This window comes from Eleutherodactylus coqui, chromosome 4 (assembly GCF_035609145.1).
Source record: "Eleutherodactylus coqui strain aEleCoq1 chromosome 4, aEleCoq1.hap1, whole genome shotgun sequence".
Taxonomy (NCBI): Eukaryota; Metazoa; Chordata; class Amphibia; order Anura; family Eleutherodactylidae; genus Eleutherodactylus; species Eleutherodactylus coqui.
The window spans coordinates 285067628-285095342 of NC_089840.1; the positions used below are offsets into that span (position 1 = coordinate 285067628).

General features: G+C 45.2%; 2 protein-coding genes across 2 annotated transcripts in view; both read left to right on the forward strand.

Moving 5' to 3' along the window:
- The window catches only part of LOC136626740 (zinc finger protein 585A-like), a 96841-nt gene that overhangs the window by 25512 nt on the left and 43614 nt on the right, over nt 1–27715 (forward strand). The window contains exon 6 of the mRNA XM_066601746.1: nt 19163–20707. Coding sequence (XP_066457843.1) covers nt 19163–20707 — 1545 coding nt within the window. The remainder of the gene's footprint in view (nt 1–19162; nt 20708–27715) is intronic.
- Nucleotides 2624–13399, forward strand: LOC136624459 (gastrula zinc finger protein XlCGF66.1-like). Its single transcript, XM_066598438.1, has 7 exons — nt 2624–2650; nt 10548–10679; nt 11304–11483; nt 11573–11696; nt 11779–11843; nt 12214–12316; nt 13236–13399. The coding sequence occupies exons 2-7, from the start codon at nt 10602–10604 to the stop codon at nt 13265–13267; spliced, it is 582 nt and encodes a 193-aa protein (XP_066454535.1). The 5' UTR covers nt 2624–2650; nt 10548–10601; the 3' UTR covers nt 13268–13399.

Here is a 27715-nt window from a genome sequence, read left to right on the forward strand (position 1 = left end):
CGAGTCAATAGTTGGTTTCTTTAGCAGGGGGGATATTATCGCATGTTTGAAAGCAGAAAGAAAGATGCTAGAGGTCAGAGAGAGGTTGAATATAGTGGTGAGATGGGAAATAAACACTGGGGAGAGGGACTGGAGGAGGTGTGAGGGGAGAGGATCGCGAGTGCAGGTGGTGGGCGAGCAGAGGAAAGAAAATTGGAAATTTCTTCCTCTGTTGTTGGTTTGGATTACAGGCAGTGAGTCGTACTAGATGCAGTATTGATGAAACTAGAGTCAAGGCTAATCTGGGATTGGGAGGTTGTTTCTTAATGGATGTCATCAATTTTCTTTTTGAAGTAAGCAGCCAGCTCTTCAGCACTGAAATTATTCACTATTGGCTGAGAAAGGAGTGAAAAGCATCAAAGAGTCGATTAGGGTTGTGCAAAACTGAGGAGACGAGAGAGGTGAAATAGACTTGTTTGGCATGGTGGAGGGCGAGGTTGTAGGTTCTGAGCATGAATTTGTAGTGGAGAAAGTCTGCGGACATTTGCAACTTTCTCCACAGCTGGTCAGAACTTCTCGATCACCGCCAGATGAAACATGTTTGAGGCGTGAGCCTGGGTTGCTGCGGTCTGCATCAGATGGCTTGTGTCACGGGGCTGGGGGGGTGGAGCTTCATCCAGGGCACATTTGAGAGTGGTGCTGTAGTTTGTGGCAGCCAGGTTGGGGCAGGGGAGGAGTGAGATAGAGGACAGAGAGGACTGTAGGGATCTGGCAAAGTCCTGGGTGTGAATGGCCTGAAGGTTCCTGTAAGTATGGTAGGTCGGTGGGTCTAAAGAGATGTTAGAGAGCTTAATAGAGAAAGAGAGGAGGTTTTGGTCCGAGAGCAGAAGAGGGGAGTCAGTGAAGTGGGACTCACAGCAGAGATGGAGGAAGACCAGATCGAGAACATTGCCATCCTTGTGAGTGGGAGACGCTGTGAGAGACCAAGGGAAGAGGTGAGCGATAGAAACTAAGAGGCAGATGGGGAGATGGGATCATTTATGGGAATATTAAAGTCACCCAAGATGAAGGTTGGAATTTCGCAGGAGAGGAAATGGGGCAGCCAGGCAGCAAAGTGGTCCAGAAACAGGCGAGGAGCACCTGGGGGGTGGGGTATATAACTGCAACTCGCATGGACAGTGGGCAGAAAAGTCATAGCATATGTACCTCAAATGATGGGTAGTGAGGGTACGAGGGGGGTGACCTGGTAGGTGCATTTTGGGGTTAGAAGAGCACCTACTCCTCCTCCACACCTGTTTTCCGGTCTTGAGGTATGTGAGAACTTCAGGCCGTTATAGGACAGTGCAGCAGGGCAGGCCGTGTCAGACTGCTGCATCAACGTTTCTGTTAGAGCTAGCAGATTAGGGATTTAGCAGTAAAAAAAGTCATGGATGGTGGGGAGTTTATTACATGCTGACTGGCAGTTCCAGAGCGCACATTTAAAGAGGGTAGCGGAAATATCTCTCTTGTACCCAGTAGAGATCACCTCTTTGACCCAAGCTTCCTTGATGGCAGTTAGCCAGACCCTCCATGATAATAATGCCCCTTTTGTGCCCACACACAGTAATAATAGCCACAGTAGTGCTCCCTTATAAGTAATACTGTCCCCTCTATCCATCCTCCCAATAGTGCCCTCTTGTTCCCCATAGACATTAATAATTCCCCCTTTGTGGTTTGTTTAAGTAATAGTTCTGCCTGTGAGCGCCCCCTTACAAAATAGCAGTGCCCACCTGACCTCCACGCTATATTGGTCACTTGAAAGTCCATATATAGTAATACTGTCCCCATGAATGCTCCCCTATATAGTAATAATGCCCCGTTGTCTCCTGATGTGGCAATAATGCCAACTTATGAAGTACTACAGTAATGTCCCTTGGCTCGGCTCCTCCATCCTGCACGCACTCTGCTCCACTCCACCATCTCACACACGAACTCAGCTCTGCTCCTCCGTCTCACAAACGCACTCGGTTCTGCTCCTCCATCTCATACACGCGCTCCGCTCCCGCGTCTCGCATGCGCTCGGCTCCTGCATCTTGCACGTTTGGCTCAGCTACGCTCCTGCGTCACGCATTTGACTCGGCTCCTCCATCTCACACACGCTCAGCTCCGCTCCTCCATTTCACACACGCTCGGCTCCGCTCCTTATCTCACACGCGCTCGGCTCCGCTCCTCCGTCTCGCACACGCTCGGCTCCACTCCTCCGTCTCACACACGCTCGGCTCCGCTCCTCCATCTCGCACACTCTCGGCTGCGCTCCCCTGTCTCACACACGCTCGGCTCCGCTCCTCCGTCTCGCACACGCTCGGCTCCACTCCTCCGTCTCACACACGCTCGGCTCCGCTCCTCCGTCTCACACACGCTCGGCTCCGCTCCTCCGTCTCACACACGCTCGGCTGCGCTCCCCTGTCTCACACACACTCGGCTCCGCTCCTCCATCTCACACACGCTCTGCTCTGCTCCATCCACTCTCTGAATACATCCTCACACAGCAGAGTCCCGCATCCACTGAGCGCAGAGACCTGGTCATGTGACCCCTTGTCTCCTCCCACACACTGATCACATGATGGTGACATCATCACAGGTCCTGTAAGCACAGAACAACCCCAAGGCTCCTGTATGGCTGCAGGTGGAGGTATGTGGGGTCTCCAGCACTGGGGGCAGATTTATGGAGGCTGGGAGTTACATGTGCAGATCAATTATTAGGAAGCAGGGGGCGGTAAGAGGGTGCAGGTGGGGTGGAGGTCGTATGCGATAAGCGGGGTGGAAGCAGGGGGACAAGTTAGTTAGTTATCCCGCTTGGATGACGAGGGTCTGTAGCGCCGATCTAGAATGACCGGGAGCATTGTGCCATCAGTGTTGATGTTGGAGGAGATAACGCCGCGGACAACCAGGGGGCCGGTTCTCGATTTTCCTACCAATTGCTGCGGTTGGAGCACCGTGGACTGGGACAGCTTCTGACAAGTCGTGTCCTTGGGATTATTTTTGTGATTGACTCAAGCCCCGACAAATACGACAAGTCGCTTGTATGTGAAGCCCAAGCTTTCCTATTGGTTCCTTCACATTTGCAATGTTGTGTAGCATGCTGGGTTCACAATATGCCCGTGACCGGTGATGTTTTGTAGCTCATGTTCCCCTATGGATCTTCCTCTCTGTTGCATCGCATGAAAGCGTGGTCTATGTGTGATGCAACGTTTACAGGAGGAAATCCTAATGTCAAAGCCCTAAACTAAGCCCTAGCTGCAGAAAAACCCCAAAACACATAGATCACCTAAGACGTGCTGTCCGCTCCGCCGCGTCTTCTGCCCGGCTGTTGTCTTCAGGCATTTCTTCTGGTCAGGGATTATAAAATCCCCGCCTCCAGGAAGTGCTGCCTCTGATTGGCTGAGCGTCGACGCACTCAGCCAATCAGAGCCAGCGCTCGATAAACCAATCACGACCATTCAATAAATGAATGAATGTCTATGATTGGTTCATCAAGCGGAGGCGGGTATTTTCCAATCCCTGACCAGACAACTGCCGGGGACCAGGGAGAAGACGCGGCGGAGCTGACAGCACTTCTTAGTTGATGTTTATTTTATATTTAAATGTTTCTATTAAACTCTTTTCCACATTACAAAAGGTAAACTGGTAATATATGAATGTTCAATAAAAAATACTTTTTCCTGAGAATTCTTCATATAACTCATCTAATCCAGCTTAGATACGGACATTCCAAACTTCTCCTCGTATGATTCATCAGGGGGATATTGGGAAGAAGGGAAAAGAGATGTTTCTTTCTTTATTGGGGGGGTGGGGTGGAACACAGGAGAAGGGGGTAACAACAGAGGCTTTCAACCAGGCCAACAATAACCATTGAGCCAAAACGATTCTTAGATGTATTTTGAGTGTCATTTTTTTTTTTTTTTTAATCCCCCTCTTGCTATTATCTCCGTTTCGGTATAGGGAGGTCCCAGGACCCGTTTCCACACCGTGGTGCCCAGGTCTCTCGCCCCACATCATAGAACACTTCTATGTGGTGTTTATTGGCGGGTCTCCTCGAAAGTACCGTGGTTCCTCGAAAATAAGACAGTGTCTTATATTAATTTTTGTTCAAAAAGGTTTAACTTTTTTACATGTATAGCTGCCTGGACACTATTTAAATTGACTTGTTTAATTAACTGTTAGCAGGGCTTAATTTTGGAGTAGGGCTTATATTTCAAGCATCCTCAAAAAGCCTGAAAAATCATTTTGCATCCTCAAAAATTCTGGAAAATCATCCTATGTCTTATTTTTAGGGAAACAGGGTACCAGCAAGTTAGTTTAAAGGACTCTTTTACCCGTCAAGGCAAAATCCCAATGAAGCTCTCCCATATTTCAAAGAAATTTTGAACCTGTGCTTCTTTTGCTATTGTTGCCTCCGCCTAATCCATAAGCATGAGGAAAGATAGTTTTTCCATAAAGAGCCGCCACAGTCTGCAGGACTGCTTTAACCCCGGCCATGGCCACCATGTGTAATAGTTTTCGACTGCCTGATGTACATCTGATTTCATCCTGGTTAATGTGTTCAAACTGCACCTATGAAACAATGCTGGCAGTCCGAAATGGGACCTGTGGCTGACAAATCATCCCTCAACTAACTAGCATACAAATCACTCCACATACCCCCTTCCTATATCTCCATGCCTTAACCCCCTCCCCCCCCCCCCCTTATTTCGCTAATAGACCCTTTTACCATAAAGTAAAAGCCTTCAAGTGATGCACATAGGTTTCTGGTTTATAGTTGATATCTAGTCCTCAAATGATGAACTACATCAACCTGGCAACTACTTTTTATATTTCGTAATACTATTCAGCAACACACTGCATGTTTAAAATATCTGTCATGGTAATTGTATTCTAACGCAACAAATATGTAACATTTCTCTTATTTTTGTTTGTTTATTATAAAACCAATGAAAATTATTGAAAAGGAAAAAAGTTGCCCATGTCGGGTTAAACAGACAGGCCGACGGTAGATGTGTTGTAGTGAATCTATGTACTCTGATACAAAAGTTGTGAACTACCGTGCAGTCCCACAAGCAATGGCGGAGACCCACCCCCGCCACCCGACAGTGAAAGCAATTGTCAATTGTGAATATGAGTGTCTATGAGTCCAGCTCGGTCGCGATGGGCCGTTCAGCAATAGAGCCTCTGATTTCTCCAGGCTAAGAAAATATCCCAACGGAGAGCCCAGTTCCCGAAGGTCCCGCAGGATCAGTGAGAGAGACTTAGACGGGTTGTTAATGATTAGAAGTATGTCGTCCATGAACGCTGCTACCGAAATATCAGGGTGGCTCGCTTGGATTGTCTGTACTAATGGCACTGGCTGAAAATGATAAAGTAGGGGGTCCAGTGAAAAATTAAATAGTAGGGGCGAGAGGGGGCAACCCTGTCTAGTTCCCCTAAAGATATCTATAGGTTGGGTAATACGACCATTTACCATTAAAGGGGTGTTTATTTCTGGTTGGATATATTGTATGAAATTGCAAAAATTTGCCCCAAATTTCCTATGTTGTAGAGTGTAATTTAGAAAAGGCCAAGATACTTTGTCAAACGCCTTTTCTGCATCTAGGGCAAGTTGTAACATCTGAGGGGCGTGCGGTTTACCAGTGTCTATCATTGCAGCGATGGCCATTCACATATTTTTGGTGAAGTGTCTGCATATTGTGAATCCTCATTGGCAGGGATGTATGAGAGTGGAGAGTAGGCTTTGGAGGCGGCTGGCTAGAGCCTTTGTCAGGAATTTATAATCACTATTTAGTAGGGAAATTGGCAATAGGACTGGACTAGTGTGGGATCTTTATTGGGTTTAAGAATGAGTTTGGTCCTAGAGTCTAGAATCAAGTCAACCTGTATATTTTGGGTGTATATATCGTTAAATAGTTTGGTTACTATGGGAGCCACCTCTGTCAGCAGAATCTTGTAATACTCACTACATTGGGGGCCTGGGGTATTATTATTTGGTGCAGCCATGATCACCTCCCGTATCTCCTGTTCCGAGAACAGTGACTCCAGGAAGGCTACCTGGTCCGGTGTGAGTTTGGGTAATACAATAGACTGTTGCCAGGAGTCTATCTTCTTCATGTCAGTGGGGGTTGCCCTATAGATGTCTTCAAAGTAGTTGCATATGGTCCCCTCTGTCTGTTTGTTCGGAGTATCTCACCTCTGTGCGTGGGTCTGTGATATATGTGATTGGTTTGTGTTTTTGTTGTGAGTTTGCTATACGTGCCAGCAATCTGCCAGGTTTATTGGCTTGGAGGTAAAATTTATTCTGTTCCCGTTTAGTGACCCAAACCGCCTGCCATTGCACGAAAGCATCTAAAGTTTGTTTAGTTTGTTCATAGGTTAGTTTGTTTTGTTGGGAAGGGGAGCGGCGAGCTGCCGCTGTGGGGTCAGCAGGGAATGTTGGGGTTTACTGAATTGAGACCTGATCTGTTTCCTCTTAAATGAGACATAGCTTATCACATGGCCTCTCATCGCTGGTTTGGGCATCACCCAAAGCAGAGGGGTGTTATTAAAGTGTTCGATATCGTTGTCCAAATAGTTAGCCCAATGTGTTTTAAGTATTCTGGGGGGTCCAATTCTATGGACTCTTTCTATACAGGTGTTATCAATGGGTATGTCTGGAAATAGAGCTTTAAGAAGCTACTCTGTCAGGAGAGTAAGAAATTCACAACCCATGATGTTCCCTGGGATACCTATGAAGCGCAAGTTGTTTCTGTGGTCTCGATTCTCCAAATCCTCAAGCTTCTCCTTCAGGTTCTGCTCCATTTCTCAACACATTGTAATTGATTGTTGGAGACTGAGATCTCCTGAGAACCCACTTTATTTTCTAGTTCTGTTATTTTCTGGGCATTTGTGGTTATAAGGGAGAGGGCACAGTTGATAGAGGTGTAAGGCACTTCCAATCGTTTGTCAAACATCGGCATAAGAAATCTGGACACCTCTCGTACCACCGCGGCAGCTTGTAGAGTCTCCTGAGGTTGATGAGCGAGATAGGCTATTACTTGGAGAGCGTTATCCTGATGCTCTGGTGTGAGAACCAGGGTCGCCCTGATTGATGGGCTTCTGCAGTCACCATGGGCTCAGAGCCGACAGACATGCCCTCTCCAGAGCGGAGCAGGCTTATCACCTCTCCTCACCTTCTCTCCTGCTGAGCCAAGCAGCTACACAGCACCGTACTGACTTTCCTCCTCACCACCGCTCCCTAGAGGATGGTTGGGTCTGCGGCGAGCTCCATAGCTGACAGGTGAGGCTGTTACTGTCTGCTCGTTTGCAGTGCCTGCCTGAATGGTTTCTGTAATCAAGGCCGGGAATGTGCAGGCCTCGCTAGGCTGTGGGTCCCGTATGTGCCTGTGGTCACGGATCCGCCCTAGAGGGGACTCTTTTCAATCCTTAGCGGCACAGGAGGACATCGGCCAGGTGTTGTAAGCTGTCCCAGGCTCCAAAATTTCTGTCTCCAAGAAAAAATGTAATTTAAATATGAGCAAAAATTCATATGTATTCCAATATGGTAATAACGTAAACTACAGGACGTCCTGCAAGAAGTGAGCCCATGCAGAACTATGTGGATGGACAAAAAAGTTTTTGATCGCAGAAAATAGCAGCAGAAAATAATTTTTAAAAAATTAAATGATTTTGAAAAAAAAAAAAGGTAGTATAGCAAAAAATAAATGACATAAGTTTGGTATCGTAGTAATTATACTGAACCATCGAATAAAGTTATCATGTCAGTTTTGTTGCAGTTTATGGGCCGCAGAAACAAGGCGCACCGAAAGATAGTGGAATTTCATGTGTTTGTTTCATTTTACTCCACTTGGAACTTTTTAAACGTTTTTCAGTACAGTATACGGCACATTTACTAGTAACATTGAAAAATACAACTCCTCCCGCAAAAAACAAGCCCCCATACAGCGACATCGATGGATAAATAAAGGAGTTATGAAGAAAATGCTTGGTCACTAAGGAGTTAAATAACTTCAAAATGAGACGTGCGGCTATTATTCAGTGTAACCAGTGTAATCAGCAGGTTATAATTTTACAGAAATGTATCAAAAATCATTGCGCACATTAAGTTCTAGTATTTTATGTATCCTTGTATGTTGGAAGCTTACTGACCCCCTCAGGGTGATAGTACAGCTCTAAAACACACCAGCTGCACACAGAGATAGTGATTACAGTGCAGTTACTTCCAGTAATAGTGATTACAGTGAAGTTACCTTCAGTGATCACAGGTGATGTGTCCTCTGATTGGAGTCATACATTTATCTTCTTTCTCTGGGCCCAGACCGCCATAAAGGCTTCTTCCAGCTATGACTAGTCTCTGCACACGCTGTTCATCCTGACGCTACTCCAATTAACCTCTCAGTGACTCCCTCATAGCACTAATGCATCTTCTGTGACCTGACAAATCAGTAATGTCTCTTTCCCTATAATTCAGGTGTACTTTTGTGACTCCACTCTACTATAATGCCTTTGTTGCCCCACTTAGTTATAGTGCCCCCTATGTATCACCCAGTGCCACTCTGTTCCCAGCATCACCTGACTACGCCCCCTCTCCAGCCTTGCGCCCAGTGTGTCTGGAGTTCGCGGGATGAGTCGGGTAATGTTGTGAACAGCGCGGCGCTGGGCGGCAGTCCTGACAGTCAGGAAGACAGAAGATGGCTGATAATGGTGCTAATGAACTGAGGGTCAGCAGTGGGTGTTGAGCAGTGGGGTGTGGAGGGGGTTGTGTTGGAGGTCAGCAGTGGGTGTTGAGCAGTGGGGTGTGGAGGGTGTTGGAGGTCAGCAGTGTTGCGTAAGGGAAGAGGGGTGAATGTCCGGTAATTGTATTATCATAGGGGATTTTGTACGTCACATAGTATGTTAGGCTTAATGAAAACCATATTCATCTAATTCTTCCTGCATTAAACCTCCCCTCCCCCTTGTTGGTCAAGAGGAAGGCAAGAAGAAGCCCAACAAGCCAAGCTCATTTGGAGGAAAAAAATTCCTTCCTGACTCCATGATGGCAGGCAGAGTAATCCCTGGATCAACATTTGAGATCAACAACACCGTTGGTCAGCTAATGTCTATATCCTGTAATAGCATAGCGCTCTAAAAAGGCATCGAGTCCCGTCTTAAACTCCTCTGGATTTTACCATCACCACATCCTCAGGCAGAGAGTTCCACAGTCTCACTGCTCTTACAGTAAAGAACCCCCTTCTCAGTTGGTGATGAAACCTGCTTTTCTCTAGAAATAGAGGATGCCCTATTGTTACCATCAGTCCTGGGTATAAACGGATCATAGGAGAGATCCTTGTATTGTCCCCTAATGTATTTATACATGGTTATTTGATCACCCCTTAACTGTCTTTTTTTCAGGGTGAATAATCCCAATTTTGATGCCTTTCTGGGTATTCCAGTCCCGTAATTCCGTTTATTAATTTAGTTGCCCTTCTTTCATCCCCCTCAAGCACTGCAGCATCTTTTCTGAGCACCGGTGACCAGAACTGTACACAGTATTCCATGTGGGGCCTTATATAGTGGGAGGATAATGTTCTCGTTGTTCACACATATACCTCTTTTAAAGCACCCCAAGACTTTGTTAGCTTTTGCAGCAGCTGACTGGCATTGGTTACTCCAGTTTAGTCTGCAATCCACTAGTACCCCAAGGTCTTTTTTCCATCTCACTTTTCCCTAGCAGTACCCCATTTAGTGTATATTGGTGACATCCGTTTCTCCTGCCCATGTGCATAACCTTACATTTATCAACATTGAACTTCATTTTCCGTTTTTCTACCCAAGCCCCCAGCTTATCTAGGCTATTTTGTAGCCATAGATAGTCCCCAGTTGTATTAACTTTCGTATATAATTTTGTATCATCTGCAAATATTGATATTTTGCTGTACAGTCCCTCTATCAGGTCATTGATAAATATATTGAACAGAATGGGGCCTAATACGGAACCCTGTGACACCCTGTCGCCCAGAGTATGAACCATTTATTACCACCCTCTGCTTTCTATCTCCAAACCATTTCCTTACCCAGATACACACGTTTTCACCCAGACCGAGCTGTCTCATTTTATATATCAACCTATTATGCGGCACGGTATCAAATGCTTTAGAGAAATCCGGATATACAAGATCAATAGACTGTCCCAGGTCCAGCCTAGAACTTATTTCATTGTAGAAGCTGATCAAATTGGTCTGACATGATCGACCCCTCATGAACCCATGCTGATGAGGGGTTATACAGTTGTTTTCCTGGAGGTATTCTAGGATGGCGTCTCTCAGAAATCCCTCAAATATTTTTCCAATTATTGAAGTGAGACTTACCGGCCTGTAGTTATCAGGCTCTCTTTCAGACCCCTTTTTGCATATTGGAACTACATAGGCAATGCGTCAATCCAGTGCTACAACCCCGGTCTCAATAATGTCTAGCCATCATGTCACTTAATTCCTTTAGAAAACTTGGGTGTATTCCATCTGGACCCGGCGATTTTACATTGTCTCGTCTTCTTCCCATTCAAGATCTTCAGCTGATATCTTCTATATCAGATAATTATCCTGATTGACCCGAGAAGGATGGGGAGGAACCGGGACAAGATGGCGGAGAGTATATTCACCCTCACCCTAGAGATACTCTTCCAGCTTACAGGAGAGGTGAGAGATTCTGGGGATGACGTCACGTTCCATCATTCTTATCTCTGTCAGTCTCTGTTCACATCTATGGCCGAGGATTTACTGCAGATTCAGTCCTTCGGCCGCCTTCACATGAAGCGTGATTACTGCGGATGTTCCACAATAGTAGCCTGCAGCTATTACCCAGTAAATACGCAGTAAATACGCAGTGGCCAAATCCGCATCTTAATGGCTCATATTATGCTGCGGACTTACTTGCCAAACTGCTGCTGATTTTATCCTTTGTTCTTCAGGGGTGCAAAATCCGCAGCATAAATCCGTAGTATAAATAGTCTCGCTGCGGATTTAGAATCTGCCGCAGTTCTCAAAAACTAAGTAGATTAGTTATAGAAAATACCGGCACCGCGTGAAAGACATTTTATAAATCTCCCCCGCATGGCCTGTACTGTAAATGCTGCAGCCAAGTGTGAAGACGGCCGGAATGCTGGAAACTATTGCAGCTGGTAAAATGTCGAACAGCCAACAGAATAGAACAACAGAACTGATGAACACAGATGTGAAGAGACGACATAACTGCCGGACCAGACGGGGAGGACTCTAGAAATGTCTGCAGGGATATTTATGGATGTATCTCCCCATAAACAGGATTACACGGTAGTGAAGAAGACTTCTAGTGATGGCTGTCTGGCCCCGGTGTCTGATGGATGGGGAAGACCCCTGAGCCCAATCACAGGGCCTCCACCTCACCCCCTGATACTGGAGGAGATCAATGAGCAGAAGATCCTAGAACTCACCAACAAGATGATTGAGCTGCTGACTGGAGAGGTGACGCTGCTGGGAATGCTGGGACATTATACAGTAACACTATGGCGGTATAACGTGTCTGGGTGATGACGGTATCATTGTGTTGTCAGGTTCCTATAAGGTGTCAGGACATCACTGTCTATTTTTCAATGGTGGAGTGGGAGTATTTAGAAGGACACAAGGATCTGTACAAGGATGTCATGATGGAGGACCACCAGCCCCCCCTATCACCAGGTAATAGACAGGACTGAATCCACACAGCCTTTATTATTTGTATGTAGAGAATGAATTCAGTGGCTGTCTGTGTTTTCTGCAGGTAGCTCCAGTAAGAGAACAGCAGCGGAGAGATGTCCCCGGCCTCTTCTTCCACAGGATGATCAGGTAGATGGAGAGAAGGTCTCATGAAATCTCCCCTCTGGTCTGTAGGACAGCTGGGAAGGTCTTGTGTTCAGTCTTATTATATGATTGATACTTGTGTAATGAGAAAGCTGGAGATGGCAGGATTACAGCCGACCGCAGACATTAGATCTCCGCATCTTATCACTATTTTCTGGTTCTGGAGACTTCTGGTTGGAATAAAGAAGCAACAGGTTGGAGTTATACAGGAGACCTGCAGCTATTTGGCCCAGATCACTACTGCTGTCATGTCATTCCGGCTCCTCCTACTAATTAATGACCTTTTCTGGCCATATAAAACCTTCCACACGACTTCTCCAACTGTGTGATGACTTTTACAATATTTATTTCACAGCTGGTGAAACTGGAGGAAGATCCGATCCCTATTGATGCTACAGAGACACATGTGAGTGGGGATCAGCCGTGTAAGGAGGAGATCCCTACAGATGACCCCCCAGGTGAGACTGCATGTCGAGAAGAGTCTGTGTTGTCAGGGTTTTCAGCTGTATATTCCTTTATTCAGCCACAATTTATCTATATATATAAAATAGGATGTGTGTATGCGCCACCATAACTCATGAACACCTGGAACAATTTCAACCAAACTTGATACATTTATAAGTCATTCCGTGTTGACAAATTTTTTGGGGGGTGGAATAAGACAACCCCACTACCCCAGGGGGGAGAGGTGTCGAATGCCGGAAATGTACTTGAGCAGATGGTTTTTATTTCAGTCTTACACGGACTACCTCCTCCTCGTCTAATACTAATATATTGCACAGACCTCCTGCTCCCAGATAATATCTTACACAGACAACCTCCTCCTCTGCTCCAACTACCACGCAGCTTCCCACCAGCACTGAGCCACTATGTACCACACAGAAATGAGCCCAGCAGCCACTTTTATGAAAGCTGTCCAAAACTGAGCTGTGATTGGTTGCTATTGGCAACAAAAATGACAGGGGAAGTTGGTGAGTTTTTGATTTTTAATTATTCCAGTATTATATAGTCCACCTGCTCAGATAATAATATTTTACACAGACAACGTCCTCCTCCTCAAATACTAATATTACACAGACAACCTCCTCATATACCAATACATTACACAGATGACCTCCTCATGCAGTAAAATATTACACAGACGACCTTCTCCTCATATGCCATTATATTACGCAGATAACCTCCTCATCATATACGAATATATTAAATTAGTACCTTTTTTTATATATATATACACACACATGTTTAAATTCTTTTCGTGTCTAAAAAAAAAATACACGGGCAAAGCCGTGTAATCAGCTAGTATATAATAAAGTGTAAATGTTATATAATATTTTTATATAAACATTCAATATATTCTGCTAGAATGAATTGCAGGAATATCTCAATCACACATCAGATCTGGATGATCTCCATCCTCTGCAGACTCTTTCATGTCTGTCACATGTGCTCATTGTGAAGCTGCTCTCATCTGTGAAGAGAACGGGGTGCCAATGGCCGACCTGCCAATTCTGGTGTCTCTGGCGAATGCTCTTCAGGCTGCATGGTGCGGGGATGTGAGCTCAGCTTCCACTACAGAATGTCGGGCCCTCGTGGCCCCTTATGGAGTATTTCTGATATATACAGCAATAAGCTACACAAGCAGTTATGTTATTTCCCCTTAATGTTTTGGTAGAGCCACAGGCGCCGTGTAAGGAGAAGCCATCCTCATCCTGCATTCAGCTGCTCCTTCCATCTGCCCCCAGCTGATACCCCATGCACTATGTCAGGGTCTCTGCAACATCCAATCACTCTATCAGACCTGGACCCCCGTCCCCAGTGCTGCCTCCGCACATGTGCAAGTACTATTATCATGTCCCTCTCCTCTGCTGCTGGAACCAGAAGGACTGGGCATGCTCAGTAGGAACTTCCCACATCTTGGTACAAGTAACAGTCAGCTGGGTTAGTGAATGGCTACAAACATATCTGTGCCCACTGATAATGGCGGTGCCGGGCTTGTAAAGGCGTCTTTATTCCCCGGTCAGCAGCACATGATCAGCAGACTGTAGTTGCAGCACAGTACAGGGCACTTTACAGCAGGGGGCGTCAGCAGCTCTTATCCACCCAGAAGTGTGTACCTGCCTGCGCCTATGATTGGCACACATGAAAAAATCCTGCACGCCATACGGACACGTGTGCGAAGAAAAATGGCCATCAAATTATGTACGTACGCTTGCCTGACCAGACACAATTCTGGGTAAATTCTAGACTTAATTCCGTGCGTATGCTCCATTCAGACATGTTATTCAGATAGATTCAGTATGCTTATTACTGAACCAGCAGCACATTTATAGTCCTCATGGGATAATATATCATAGAATATGGCAAGGAAAAGCTGTTTTTGTCCTAAAGGCGTCCAAATTGCAAAGAGTTATAAAATCAAGGGTGGAGAAAATTATGAGAATCAATTAGAAAAAAATACAATAAAAAGTGTTAAATTAATAGAAAGGTAAAACATGAGTAACATAAACCTATAATATCAACATATTAAATTCAAAAATTTATGTAAAACTGTATAGAATTATAAAATTATTAAATAATACAATCATTTTATCCTATTAAGTAAAGCTGCATTAAAAGCAATTCTGCAATTGGTGAGGGTTTTAAAATACAATAAAATACACTACAGTAGGATGAAGTATGAGGGATGTGTAGGGAATAGAGATGAGCGAACGTACTCGTCTGAGCTTGATGCTCGTTATTGTATTAGCGTGTTCGGGATGCTCGTTATTCGAAACTAGCACCACGCGATGTTCGAGTTACTTTCACTTTCATCTCTGAGACGTTAGCGCGCTTTTCTGGCCAATAGAAAAACAGGGAAGGCATTACAACTTCCCCCTGTGACGTTCCAGCCCTATACCACCCCCCTGCAGTGAGTGGCTGGCGAGATCACAGATGCATTCTGACATTGTTCAGGGAAAGTGCTGTCTTGCTGGAGTTGCTATAGGGAGAGCGTTAGGAGTTATTGTAGGCTTCAAGAACCCCAACGGTCCTTCTTAGTGCCACATCTGACCGTGTGCAGTACTCTTGAGGCTGCTTTTTGAAGTGTTGCACATTTATTTTTTTTTTTGTATATCGGCAGTGCAGAGCATTGCGTCCAGAGCATTGCGTCCTGCAGTAATTTTACATAGTCCAGGGCCAGTAGTGGTGAGGCAGGGACAGAAGACATATACAGTCTATATAGGCAGTGGGCTTTTCCAAAAACATTTGGGGAAAAAAATCTATTTGCACTGCCTGTGACCGTCCTCAGTGTACTGGGTCTCTGCTGGGGGTAGTTGTCCTAATTCATACGCAGCCAGCTAAGTGTTACAGCAGGCTTGCGCAAAATTCTTTCCTGGCTCTGTGTTGCCTGTTACATCACCGCTGTATTCCTGTCCACAGTGAAACAGTCTGCAGTAATTTTACATAGTCCAGGGCCAGTAGTGGTGACGCAGGGACAGAAGACATATACAGTCTATGTAGGCAGTGGGCTTTTCCAAAAAAATTTGGGGAAAAACATCTATTTGGGCTGCCTGTGACCGTCCTCAGTCTACTGCATCTCTGCTGGGGGTAGTTGTCCTAATTCATACACAGCCAGCTAAGTGTTACAGCAGGCTTGCGCAAAATTCTTTCCTGGCTCTGCTGTGCGTTCCGTAAGCGAAGTCAGCCTCCAACCACAGGCCAATAAGCGGCACATTTAATTACAGCGTTCTGTTTCTGCAGCACTGGTAATACAGCATGCTGAGGGGTAGGGGTAGGCCTAGAGGACGTAGACGCTGGCGAGGACGCGGAGGCCCAAGTCAGGGTGTGGGCACAGGCCGAGCTCCTAATCCAGGTGTATCGCAGCCGACTGCTGTGGGATTAGGAGAGAGGCACGTTTCTGGCGTCCCCACATTCATCTCACAATTAATGGGTCCACGCGGTAGACCTTTATTAGAAAATGAGCAGTGTGAGCAGGTCCTGTCGTGGATGGCACAAAGTGCATCCAGCAATCTATCGACCACCCAGAGTTCTGCGCCGTCCACTGCTGCAACTCTGAATCCTCTGGCTGCTGCTCCTCCTTTTTCCCAGCCTCCTCACTCCATTACAATGACACATTCTGAGGAGCAGGCAGACTCCCAGGAACTGTTCTCGGGCCCCTGCCCAGAATGGGCAGCAATGGTTCCGAATCCTCTCCCACTGGAGGAGTTTGTCGTGACCGATGCCAAACCTTTGGAAAGTTCCCGGGGTCTGGGGGATGAGGCTGGGGACTTCCGGCAACTGTCTCAAGAGCTTTCAATGGGTGAGGAGGACAATGACGATGAGACACAGTTGTCTATCACTCAGGTAGTAGTAATTGCAGTAAGTCCGAGGGAGGAGCGCACAGAGGATTCGGAGGAAGAGCAGCAGGACGATGAGGTGACTGACCCCACCTGGTTTGCTACGCCTACTGAGGACAGGTCTTCAGAGGGGGAGGCAAGGGCAGCAGCAGGGCAGGTTGCAAGAGGCAGTGCGGTGTCCAGGGGTAGAGGCAGGGCCAGACCGAATAATCCACCAACTGTTTCCCAAAGCGCACCCTCGCGCCATGCCACCCTGCAGAGGCCGAGGTGCTCTAAGGTCTGGCAGTTTTTCACTGAGAGTGCAGACGACCGAGGAACAGTGGTGTGCAACCTTTGTCGCGCCAAGATCATCCGGGGAGCCACCACCAACAGCCTCACCACCACCAGCATGCGCAGACATGTGATGGCCAAGCACCCCACAAGGTGGGACGAAGGCCGTTCACCGCCTCCGGTTTGCACCGCTGCCTCTTCCCCTGTGCCCCAACCTGCCACTGAGATCCAACCCCCCTCTCAGGACACAGGCACTACCGTTTCCTGGCCTGCACCCACACCCTCACCTCCGCTGTCCTCGGCCCCATCCACCAATGTCTCTCAGCGCACCATCCAGCCGTCGCTAGCGCAAGTGTTGGAGCGCAAGCGCAAGTACGCCGCCACGCACCTGCACGCTCAAGCGTTAAACGTGCACATAGCCAAATTTATCAGCCTGGAGATGCTGCCGTATAGGGTTGTGGAAACTGAGGCTTTCAAAGGTATGATGGCGGCGGCGGCCTCGCGCTTCTCAGTTCCCAGTCGCCACTACTTTTCCCAATGTGCCGTCCCAGCCCTGCACGACCACGTCTCCCGCAACATTGTACGCGCCCTCACCAACGTGGTTACTGCGAAGGTCCACTTAACAACGGACACGTGGACAAGCACAGGCGGGCAGGGCCACTATATCTCCCTGACGGCACATTGGGTGAATTTAGTGGAGGCTGGGACAGAGTCAGAGCCTGGGACCGCTCACGTCCTACCCACCCCCAGAATTGCGGGCCCCAGCTCGGTGGTGGTATCTGCGGCAGTGTATGCTTCCTCCACTAAACCACCCTCCTCCTCCTCCTACGCAACCTCTGTCTCGCAATCAAGATATGTCAGCAGCAGCACGTCGGCAGCAGTCGGTGTCGCGCGGCGTGGCAGCACAGCGGTGGGCAAGCGTCAGCAGGCCATGCTGAAACTACTCAGCTTAGGAGATAAGAGGCACACGGCCCACGAACTGCTGCAGGGTCTGACAGAGCAGACCGACCGCTGGCTTGCGCCGCTGAGCCTCCAACCGGGCATGGTCGTGTGTGACAACGGCCGTAACCTGGTGGCGGCTCTGCAGCTCGGCAGCCTCACGCACGTGCCATGCCTGGCCCACGTCTTTAATTTGGTGGTTCAGCGCTTTCTGAAAAGCTACTCACGCTTGTCAGACCTGCTCGGAAAGGTGCGCCGGCTCTGCGCACATTTCCGCAAGTCCCACACGGACGCTGCCACCCTGCGCACCCTGCAACATCGGTTTAATCTGCCAGTGCACCGACTGCTGTGCGACGTGCCCACACGGTGGAACTCTACGCTCCACATGTTGGCCAGGCTCTATGAGCAGCGTAGAGCTATAGTAGAATACCAACTCCAACATGGGCGGCGCAGTGGGAGTCAGCCTCCTCAATTCTTTACAGAAGAGTGGGCCTGGTTGGCAGACAGAAGACAGAAGAGTGGGCTATCGTTCTGCCCCTTTTAAAGAGGGTCGCTGCCTAGCCGTACCAACCCTCTGCAGTGTGTGCCTGCGGTTCCTCCTCATGGCAGACGCACTTATAAATAGACATGAGTGTGGCGTGGCATGAGGGCAGCTGAAGGCTGCGCAGGGACACTTTGGTGTGTGCTGTGGACACTGTGTCGTGCGGGGGGGGGGGGGGGTTGGGCAGCATGTAACCCAGGAGAAGTGGCAGCGGAGTGTCATGCAGGCAGTGATTGTGCTTTGTTGGAGTTAGTGTGGTGCTTAGCTAAGGTATGCATTGCTAATGAGGGCTTTTCAGAAGTAAAAATTGTTGGGGGGGGGGGGCACTCTTGCCGCTATTGTGGCTTAATAGTGGGACCTGGGAACTTGAGATGCAGCCCAACATGTAGCCCCTCGCCTGCCCTATCCGTTGCTGTGTCGTTCCCATCACTTTCTTGAATTGCCCAGATTTTCACACATGAAAACCTTAGCGAGCATCGGCGATATACAAAAATGCTCAGGTCGCCCATTGACTTCAATGGGGTTCGTTATTCGAAACGAACCCTCGAGCATCGCGAAATTTTCGTCCCGAGTAACGAGCACCCGAGCATTTTGGTGCTCGCTCATCTCTAGTAGGGAACACAGATCACATTAGCTCTTAGGAAACTGTAAATAAGCCTACATGCTTTTTCCTGCACCACACTCTGACCAGTTTGCCTCACCTCAGGATGCTGACCACCGCTGTAAAATCCAAAAATTTAAAGCGGGTACATTCAGTAACCCGTCTGGCCCCAGAAGGTATATAAAAAGCGTTGTAAATGGCGGTCTACATATTCTGAAAGATTACTGGTAATAGACCTGATTTTGGCTGTGATAGGGCGTCCTGGGGAGTTCCTAAGGAATTTGTAGATTTTCTGTAAAAACAAAAGGATACGGTTTCTGGAGTATTAATGCATATAAAATCATTTTCAGGAATGTGGTGCTGGTTTATTAATAAGTATACTAAATCTGTGTGAATAACGTGTGAGCAGAGTGTGCACGGAATGGTACCTAGAAATTCAAATGAGTAAAACCTTATACATAATCTTTACCGATTACCAACCGACAGACTTTGGAGCGCGAGATTTGTGTAACCTGTCTTGTTCACAATGTGTATGAACAGTTTATATAGAAATGTAATAAAATTTTAATATAATTGTTATATTCAAAAATATAAAAATCTGTTTAATTCTTGGCAGATGACGACACCAGGAGATCCGAGGGACATCTGATATCTTCAGGTTCTACAGTGGAAGATGATGGTATCATACAAGATACAGGCGAGGAGCCTACTACTATCCCAGATAAACCCTCAGCCCTTCACAGCAAACATCTGCCATCTGATCCTTTTATACAGGTTCCATCTTCTGATTCATCACAGACTAGTAAGCAACATAACATTTACGGAAGAGATGTTGAAGAAGAAACAGCTGCCACAGGGAAGAAGTCATATTCATGCTCAGAATGTGGCAAATGCTATACCCAAAAATCATATCTTGTTAGACATCAGAGAATTCACACAGGGGAGAGGCCATTTTCTTGTTCGGAATGTGAAAAATGCTTTATAGATAAACCAAATCTTGTTGAACATCAGAGAATTCACACAGGAGAGAGGCCATTTTCTTGTTCAGAATGTGAAAAATGTTTTATAAGTAAAGCAAATCTTGTTAAACACCAGAGAACTCACACAGGAGAGAGGCCATTTCCTTGTTCAGAATGTGGGAAGTGTTTTAGCCGGAAAGCACATCTTGTTCAACATCAGAAACTTCACACAGGGGAGAGGCCATTTTCTTGTCCTGAATGTGAAAAATGTTTTACGGATAAATCATATCTTGCTAAACATCAGATAATTCATACAGGGAAAAAGCCATTTTCCTGTTCTGAATGTGAAAAAAGTTTTATAGATAAATCACATCTTGTTAAACATCAGAAAATTCACACAGGTGAAAAGCCATTTTCCTGTTTAGAATGTGGAAAGTCTTTTACCTTTAAATCAAATCTTGTTGAACATCAGAAAATTCACACGAAAAAGAAGCAATTCTCCTGTTCGGAATGTGGGAAAAGTTTTAACTATAAATCAAATCTTGTTGAGCATCTGAGAATTCACACAGGGGTGAAGCCATTTTCCTGTTCAGAATGTGGCAAGTGTTTTAGTCGGAAAACAAGGCTTGTTGATCATCAGGGAATTCACACAGGGGAGAAGCCATTTTCTTGTTCAGAATGTGGGAAATATTTTACTCAGAAAACCTATCTAGTTAAACATCAGAAAATTCACACAGGAGAGAAGCCATTTTCCTGTTCAGAATGTGGGAAGGGTTTTATCAATAAATCAAATCTTGTTGAACATCATAGAATTCACACAGGGGAGAAACCATTTTCCTGTTTAGAATGTGGGAAATGTTTTACCCATAAGTCAAATTTTCTTGAACATCAGAGAACTCACATAGGGGAGAAGCAATATTCTTGTTCAGATTGTGGGAAGTGTTTTACTCAGAAAACCTATCTAGTTAGACATCAGAGAACTCACACAAGAGAGAAATCATTTTCCTGTTCAGAATGTGGAAAGTGTTTTAACTCTAAATCAAGTCTAGTAAAACATCAGAGAATTCACAAAAGGCGGATGCCACTTTCCTGTTCAGAATGTGGGAAGTGTTTTACCGATAAATCAAGTCTTGTTGAACATCAGAGAATTCACACAGAGAAGAAGCCATTTTCCTGTTCAGAATGTGGGAAGTGTTTTACCAGCAATTTTCTTCTTTAGACTGTTAACAATATTTTACAGATTAACAAATTCTAATTTAACATCAGAGAAGTCACACAGGGAAAAACCTGTATTCATGTCCAGAATGTGGAAAATATTTTCCTCGACAATCAAAACATTTTAACCGTAGAAAAGTTATGCAGGGAATAAACCATGTTAATATTTTGAATCTGGCTGTCCTCTTGGGTTATCTTGATTGAAAGCATCGGCCACCTAATGTGTACTTCTGTTAGTGACCATCAAGATGGTCTAATTTATGCCCTGGATTGTTAAGAGCATCTTCAGGTGTTATAAAATGGTAGAGTTACCCAGATGTAGGACTTTGCATTTCTCCTTGTTAAATACCATTCTGTTTGTTGCTGCCCACTATGCAAGCTTTTCTAGATCTTTTTGAATACTCTCTCTCTGTCTTCCCTAGTTTTAGATATCCCTCCTAGCTGTGTGTCGTCAATAAATTTGATCAGTTTCCCATCAATTCACTCCTCCAGATCATTTAGGAAAATTTTGAGCAACACTGGGCCTAGGATAGAGCCTTTTGGTACTCCACTTGATACATTCTTCCACGTAGATGTGCAGCCATTTAAGACCACTCTTTGAGTCTGCTCACTGAGCCAGTTGTGAATCCACCTAACAGTTGCCTTGTCAATCCCATATTTGGTCATTTTTTTCAATAAGTATAGTATTAGATACTTTGTCAAATACTTTACTAAAGTCAAGATAAACTATATCCACCACATTTTCCTGATCAACCCAGTCGGTGATACATACTGTCATAGAAGGAAATTAGATTAATGTAGCATGACTTGTTTGTTACAAACCCATGGTGGTTCTGGTTAATTACTCCATTCTCATCTAAGTTCTTGCATGCATGCTGTTTAATAATTTGTTCAAAGATCTTTCCCGGTATAGAAGTCAGGCTAACAGGCCTGTAGTTTCCTGGATCCACCTTTTTCCCTTTTTTGAAGATAGGGACATTTGCCCTTTTCCAATCTTCTGGGACTTCTCCTGTTCACCAGGAATTTTCACAGATTTTGGTGAGTAGTTCAGCAATTACCTCCGCTGCTTCCTTTAGTATCCTAGGATGTAGTTCATCTGGACCTTGAGACTTGAATTCATTTAAGTTAGCTAAGTGTTCCCTCACCATCTTTCTGCTTATACATAGCCTGCATTCTTTTATCCCCCCAATAGCGCAGGGAAGTTCAACTGATGTTCCATCTACTTTCTGAAAGAAAACAGATACAAAATAGGAATTTAAAAGTTCAGCCTTCTCAACATCATTCTTAACCAATTCACCATTTTTATCTTGTAATCATCCAATAGCATCTTTGACTTTTGTTTTGCTTTTGACATACCCCCCAAAATCCTTTTTTATTGCTTTTGGCCTCTGTTGCAAGCCTCAATTCATTATTAGTTTTAGCTTTTCTGACACTTGCCCTACAGTTTCTGTGGGCCACATTATATTCTTCTTTAGATATTCCGCCCTCTTTCCATTTGATTAACATATTTTTCTTCGTTTTTAACATGTGTGTAAGTTCTGTGTTCATCCATACTGGTTTCTTTAAATGTTTCCCATTCTTCCTTATTTTAGGGATTGTTAACTATTGTGCTTTCACAATATTTCCCAAACTTTTAGGACATTTGTGTCCTGAAGAACATCCAGCCATTGTCCTCCACACTATATACTTTTACATAACTTTATTAATACTCAACATCACATCATGTAGAACTCTAAAATGGTTGGAAATATTGAAAAAAATGACTGCACCTATCATTTTCTGATGAAAGTCTGCACATAAATCATGCATCCCATGATCCTTTTTCTATGGAAGTATTTTAGGCTTAATCTAAGACGGCTGCCAACAAGATAGCCAATAGGAACTACCACTAGGGCAAAAAGTTTGTACCCACCTATCTAATTGTTTTACAAAGTTACCTACTTGTATCTCTTTTTGTTCAGAAGATACGCTGGGTGGCCCTGACTTTTAAATCTCCCTTTATAATTAAAATAGCTTTGCAATAACCGATTGCTTATATGTAACAACCTCTGGAATATATTATTGTGTTACTGTTTTGCACTCTCTTTGTATTTTTTAAAGGGATTGTCCCACTTCTAGCTGTTTTTTTTTTTTTGCAGAAAGCAGACAGCTCTGTACTTTGCACAGTGGTTGGGGTTGGTACTGCAGGCTGAGTACTACTGAAATGAATTGTACTAAGCCTGCAAAACCAATCTAGCCCACTGCACAATGTATAGAGTGTATTGTCAATTCGAAAGGCAACAAGTTCGGGTACGTCTTTAAAGAAGGACAAGTGGGCTGATACAGCACAATTTATTAAAGGGGTTGTCCCGCAATAGCAAGTGGGGTTATACACTTCTGTATGGCCATATTAATGCACTTTGTAATATACATTGTGCATTAAATATGAGCCATACAGAAGTTATTCACTTACCGTATATACCGGCGTATAAGACGACTTTTGAACCCCGAAAAATCTGCTCTGAAGTCGGGGGTCGTCTTATACGCCGGTAATACCAAAAAAAAAGTGTAAAAAAAAAAAATCATTACTCACCTCCCCCGGCGTTCTGTCGCGCTCCGGCAGGATGTCGCTCGCTCCTCGTCCCCGACGCAGCATTGCTTTCTGATTGCGGGGCTTGAAATCCCCGCCTCCAGAAAGCTAATACACGCCGTCAGCCAGTTACAGCCATTCAATGACAGCATTGAATGGCTGTGATTGGCTGAAGGCGCACGTGGCTTCAGCCAATCACACTATTCAATGACATCAATGCTGCGCCGGGGACGAGGAGCAAGCGACATCCTGCCGGAGCGCGACAGAACGCCGGGGGAGGTGAGTAATGATTTTTTTTTTCTACACTGTATTACCGGCATATAAGGTGAAAGTTGGGGGGTCGTCTTATACGCCCCGTCGCCTTATACGCCGGTATATACGGTACCTACTCCGCAGCTGGCGTCCCCGTCGCCATGGTGCCGTCTAATTTCAGCGTCTAATCTCCCGATTAGACGCGCTTGTGCAGAAGGGTCTTCTCCCTTCTCTTCGGTCTGGGCACGAGCGGCGTTATGGCTCCGCCCCCTTCTACGCGTCACTGCGTAGCTCCGCCCCGTCACGTGTGCCGATACCAGCCAATCAGGAGGCTGGAATAGGCAATGGACCGCACAGAGCCCACGGTGCACCATGGGAGAAGACCCGCGGTGCATCGTGGGTGAAGATCCCGCCGGCCATCTTGGTGAAGGAAAGAAGAAAGAAGCTGCAGAGACGGGATTCGGGTAAGTAAAATTTTTTTTTTTTTTTTATCACGTCCCTTGGGTTTGTCCCATGCTGAACGGGGGGTCTATGAAGAAGAAAAAAAAAAACCCGTTTCGGCGCGGGACAACCCCTTTAATACAAATCTATATATATAAAATTGAATGAAGGTCTGTCTGTTCTTTATGCGCTACTACACCATTCATCCGATCACCATGAAACTTTGGGAAGTTGTTGAGTACACTCCTGGGAAGATTACTGGCATAGTACATCTGTCCTATGATAAATGGCGCACGTGCGAGCGTCGTCGACAGTTACGCCCCCCACGTAGATCGTTCGATTTCCATTATTGCCACTACTTCTTTCACTTCCCAAAGTCATAGAAACATGAAATTTGGCACGAGCATTGATTATGTCATAAATAGGAAAAGCTAATGGGTCCCAACTCGATTATTCAATTCTAAGCACAAAAGAATTAGCGTCCAAATTTTACGTACAGAATCTAATTCTCTCACTTCCCAATGTCATAGAAACCTGAAATTTGGCACGAGCATTGATTATGTCATAAATAGGAAAAGCTAATGGGTCCCAACTCGATTATTCAATTCTAATCGCCAAAGAATTAGCGTCCAAATTTTACGTACAGAATCTAATTCTCTCACTTTCCGGTGTCATAGAAACGTGAAATTTGGCACGAGCATTGATTATGTCATAAATAGGAAAAGTTATTGGATCCGAACTCGATTATTCAATTCTAAGCGCAAAAGAATTAGCGTCCAAATTTTACGTATAATCTAATTCTCTCACTTCCCGGTGTAATTTGGCACGAGCATTGGTTATGTCATAAATAGGAAAAGTTAATGGGTCCCAACTCAATTATTCAATTCTAAGCGCAAAAGAATTAGCGTTCAAATTTTACGTACGGAATCTAATTCTCTCACTTTCTGATGTCATCTATATATATATATATATATATATATATATATATATAAAAAATGAATGTATGTCTGTCTGTCCGTTATTCATTACAACACCATTCATCCAATCGCCATGAAACTTTGGGAAGTTGTTGAGTACACTCCTGGGAAGATTACTGGCATAGTACAACTATCCTACGATAGGTGGGGTGCGTGCGAGCGTCGTCGACAGTTATGCCCCCCCAGACAAAGATCGTTTGATTTCCATCTCAAGCACGAAAGCAAAAGGCATTACGAACAACGGGATGCGTGTTCAACCAGAAAATGATGCATCCGCCGAACGTTTCGCAAGACAATTGCTGGATATTAAGAATGCTGAGGTAAAATGAAAGCATCACTATGATTGGTTGCTATTTCTTATACTGCTGAGGTGACATGAAAGCTGTGCTGTGATTGGTTGCTATTTCTTATACTGCTGAGATAACATGAAAGCTGTGCTGTGATTGGTTGCTGCTACTTATACTACTGAGGTGACATGAAAGCTGTGCTGTGATTGGTTGCTGCTACTTATACTACTGAGGTGACATGAAAGCTGTGCTGTGATTGGTTGCTATTTCTTATACTGCTGAGGCAACATGAAAGCTGTGCTGTGATTGGTTGCTACTTATACTACTGAGGCTACATGAAAGCTGTGCTGTGATTGGTTGCTATATATTATAAGCGCTGCGGAATAAGTTGGCGCTATACAAATAAAGATTATTATTATTATACCGCTGAGGTAAAATGAATGCTGCGCTGTGATTGGTTGCTATTTTTTTATATTGCTGAGGCAGAATAAAGGTTGCGCTGTGATTGGTTGTTATTTCTCTTGCTGCTCAGGTAGCATGAAAGCTGCGCTGTGATAGGTTGTTATATATTATACTGCTGAGGTAACATGAAAGTTGCGCTGTGATTGGGTCTTATATATTATAAAGCAGAGGTAACATGTAAGCTTCGCTGCGTTTGGTTGTTATTAGAGATGAGCGAACCTACTCGTTTCGAGTAATTACTCGATCGAGCACTGCAATTTTCGAGTACTTCCGTACTCGGGTGAAAAGATTCGGGGGGCAGGGGGAGCCGTGGCGGAGCGGGGGGTAGCAGCGGGGAACAGGGGGGAGCTCTCTCTCTCTCTCTCCCTCCCCCCCCACTCCCCGCTGCAACCCCCCACTCACCCACGGCGCCCCCTGAATCTTTTCGCCCGAGTACGGAAGTACTCGAAAATCGCAGTGCTCGGGCGAAAAAGGGGCGTGGCCGAGTAGGTTCGCTCATCTCTAGTTGTTATTTATTATACCACTAAGGTAACATGAAAGCTGCGCTGTGATTGGTTGTTATCTAAATATATAAAAACAAATGTATGTATGTCTGTCTGTCTTCGCAGCAACGCGTGACGGGTAAGCTAGTGATAAGATAAAACAAAGTAATAGACTAAAATAGGTGATACTGCATATATGTCTTGTAAATAATTAAATAATGGTTACATCAATAATCACATCACCAAGAGCCTTAGGTATACTCTTTTGTGCATCAACTGGAAAAGCAGTGGTGAGAAATCAGAGAACAAGGGGCCTCTTGGGAACCCCACTGTGGGAGGGCATTCCCCATCACAGGTCCATCATGCTACTAACTCTCCAGAGCCTTCTCCTGTCTTTTACACTTAGTATCATCTATTGCTTGTCTATTTGTATTGAGAATATCAAGGTCACAGCCGTAAGTGGCCATTCCTCAAATGGGAGCAGATCAGAGAAACAAAACTGATTCTTAAAACCCTGACAGCACTAACCCCCAAATATACATAAGGCCCAGTTCAGTCAGAAGACAATGATGATAGATTTGCATGATTAATTAGACAATAGAATCACAAGACAATGGAGATACTATATCCAGATATTAACATGGGTCCAGCAAGTCTATAAGACTCCGTTATCCAATCCTTATAATTTATACATTGAACATCCATAGCTGTTCGAATACAAGATGGCGGGCTGCAAATAGCCACTTTTATACATTTTCACCCCAACAGAGCTGTCTGCTTCCTGCAGCAAAATAGCTAGAAGTGTGACAACCCTTTTAGGCCCAATGTCCATGAGCGGATTTGATTTGTGGAATTATTTGTCGAGGACCTGTGTGGAAGATCCGCAATTCAATCTGCCCTTAGGGAAGCATAGGCATCCGCAGCTGAATTTAAGCGTGTGGATTTGATGTACGGACCATTTGGTATGGAAAACAGATCGCAGCATGCTCTATTTCAGTGCAGATTCTGTGCGGACAGGCTCAAAAGAAGTCAATGGGTGCGGATGATCCACAGTGTATCCGCAAATACAATTGTGGAGGCACTGTGAATTGGAAAGTTAAAATCAATTAGGGTGAAGGGGAGAAGGCTGGAGGGAGGGGGGGGGGCGGCAGATTTTTTTTCTGCACAGATTATCCGTGCGGAAAAACAATTACATCCGCGATCTCCTGAAAATGGTTTCCGCAGGTCTGCCGCTGTAGAAATCCGCATGCGGAATCCGATCTGCCCGTGGACATGAGGCCTAAATGGTAAAGATAAAGCAATGTTCTAGGCCAGAAGGTTTTCTGATGAGGTGCGGGGGGATGCAGACATGTTTAACTAATAGATGTAAGAAGCTCTTTAAGTTTATTGTATGTTTATTGTTGCTGAATTGCCGATTTCTTGAAAATTCATCATGTTAATATTGAGACTCTTTATGGCGGAGAACCAGAAAACATCCTTACATACAACCATTACGGTGTTTCATTAGATTCTGGCTCTTTTTTTT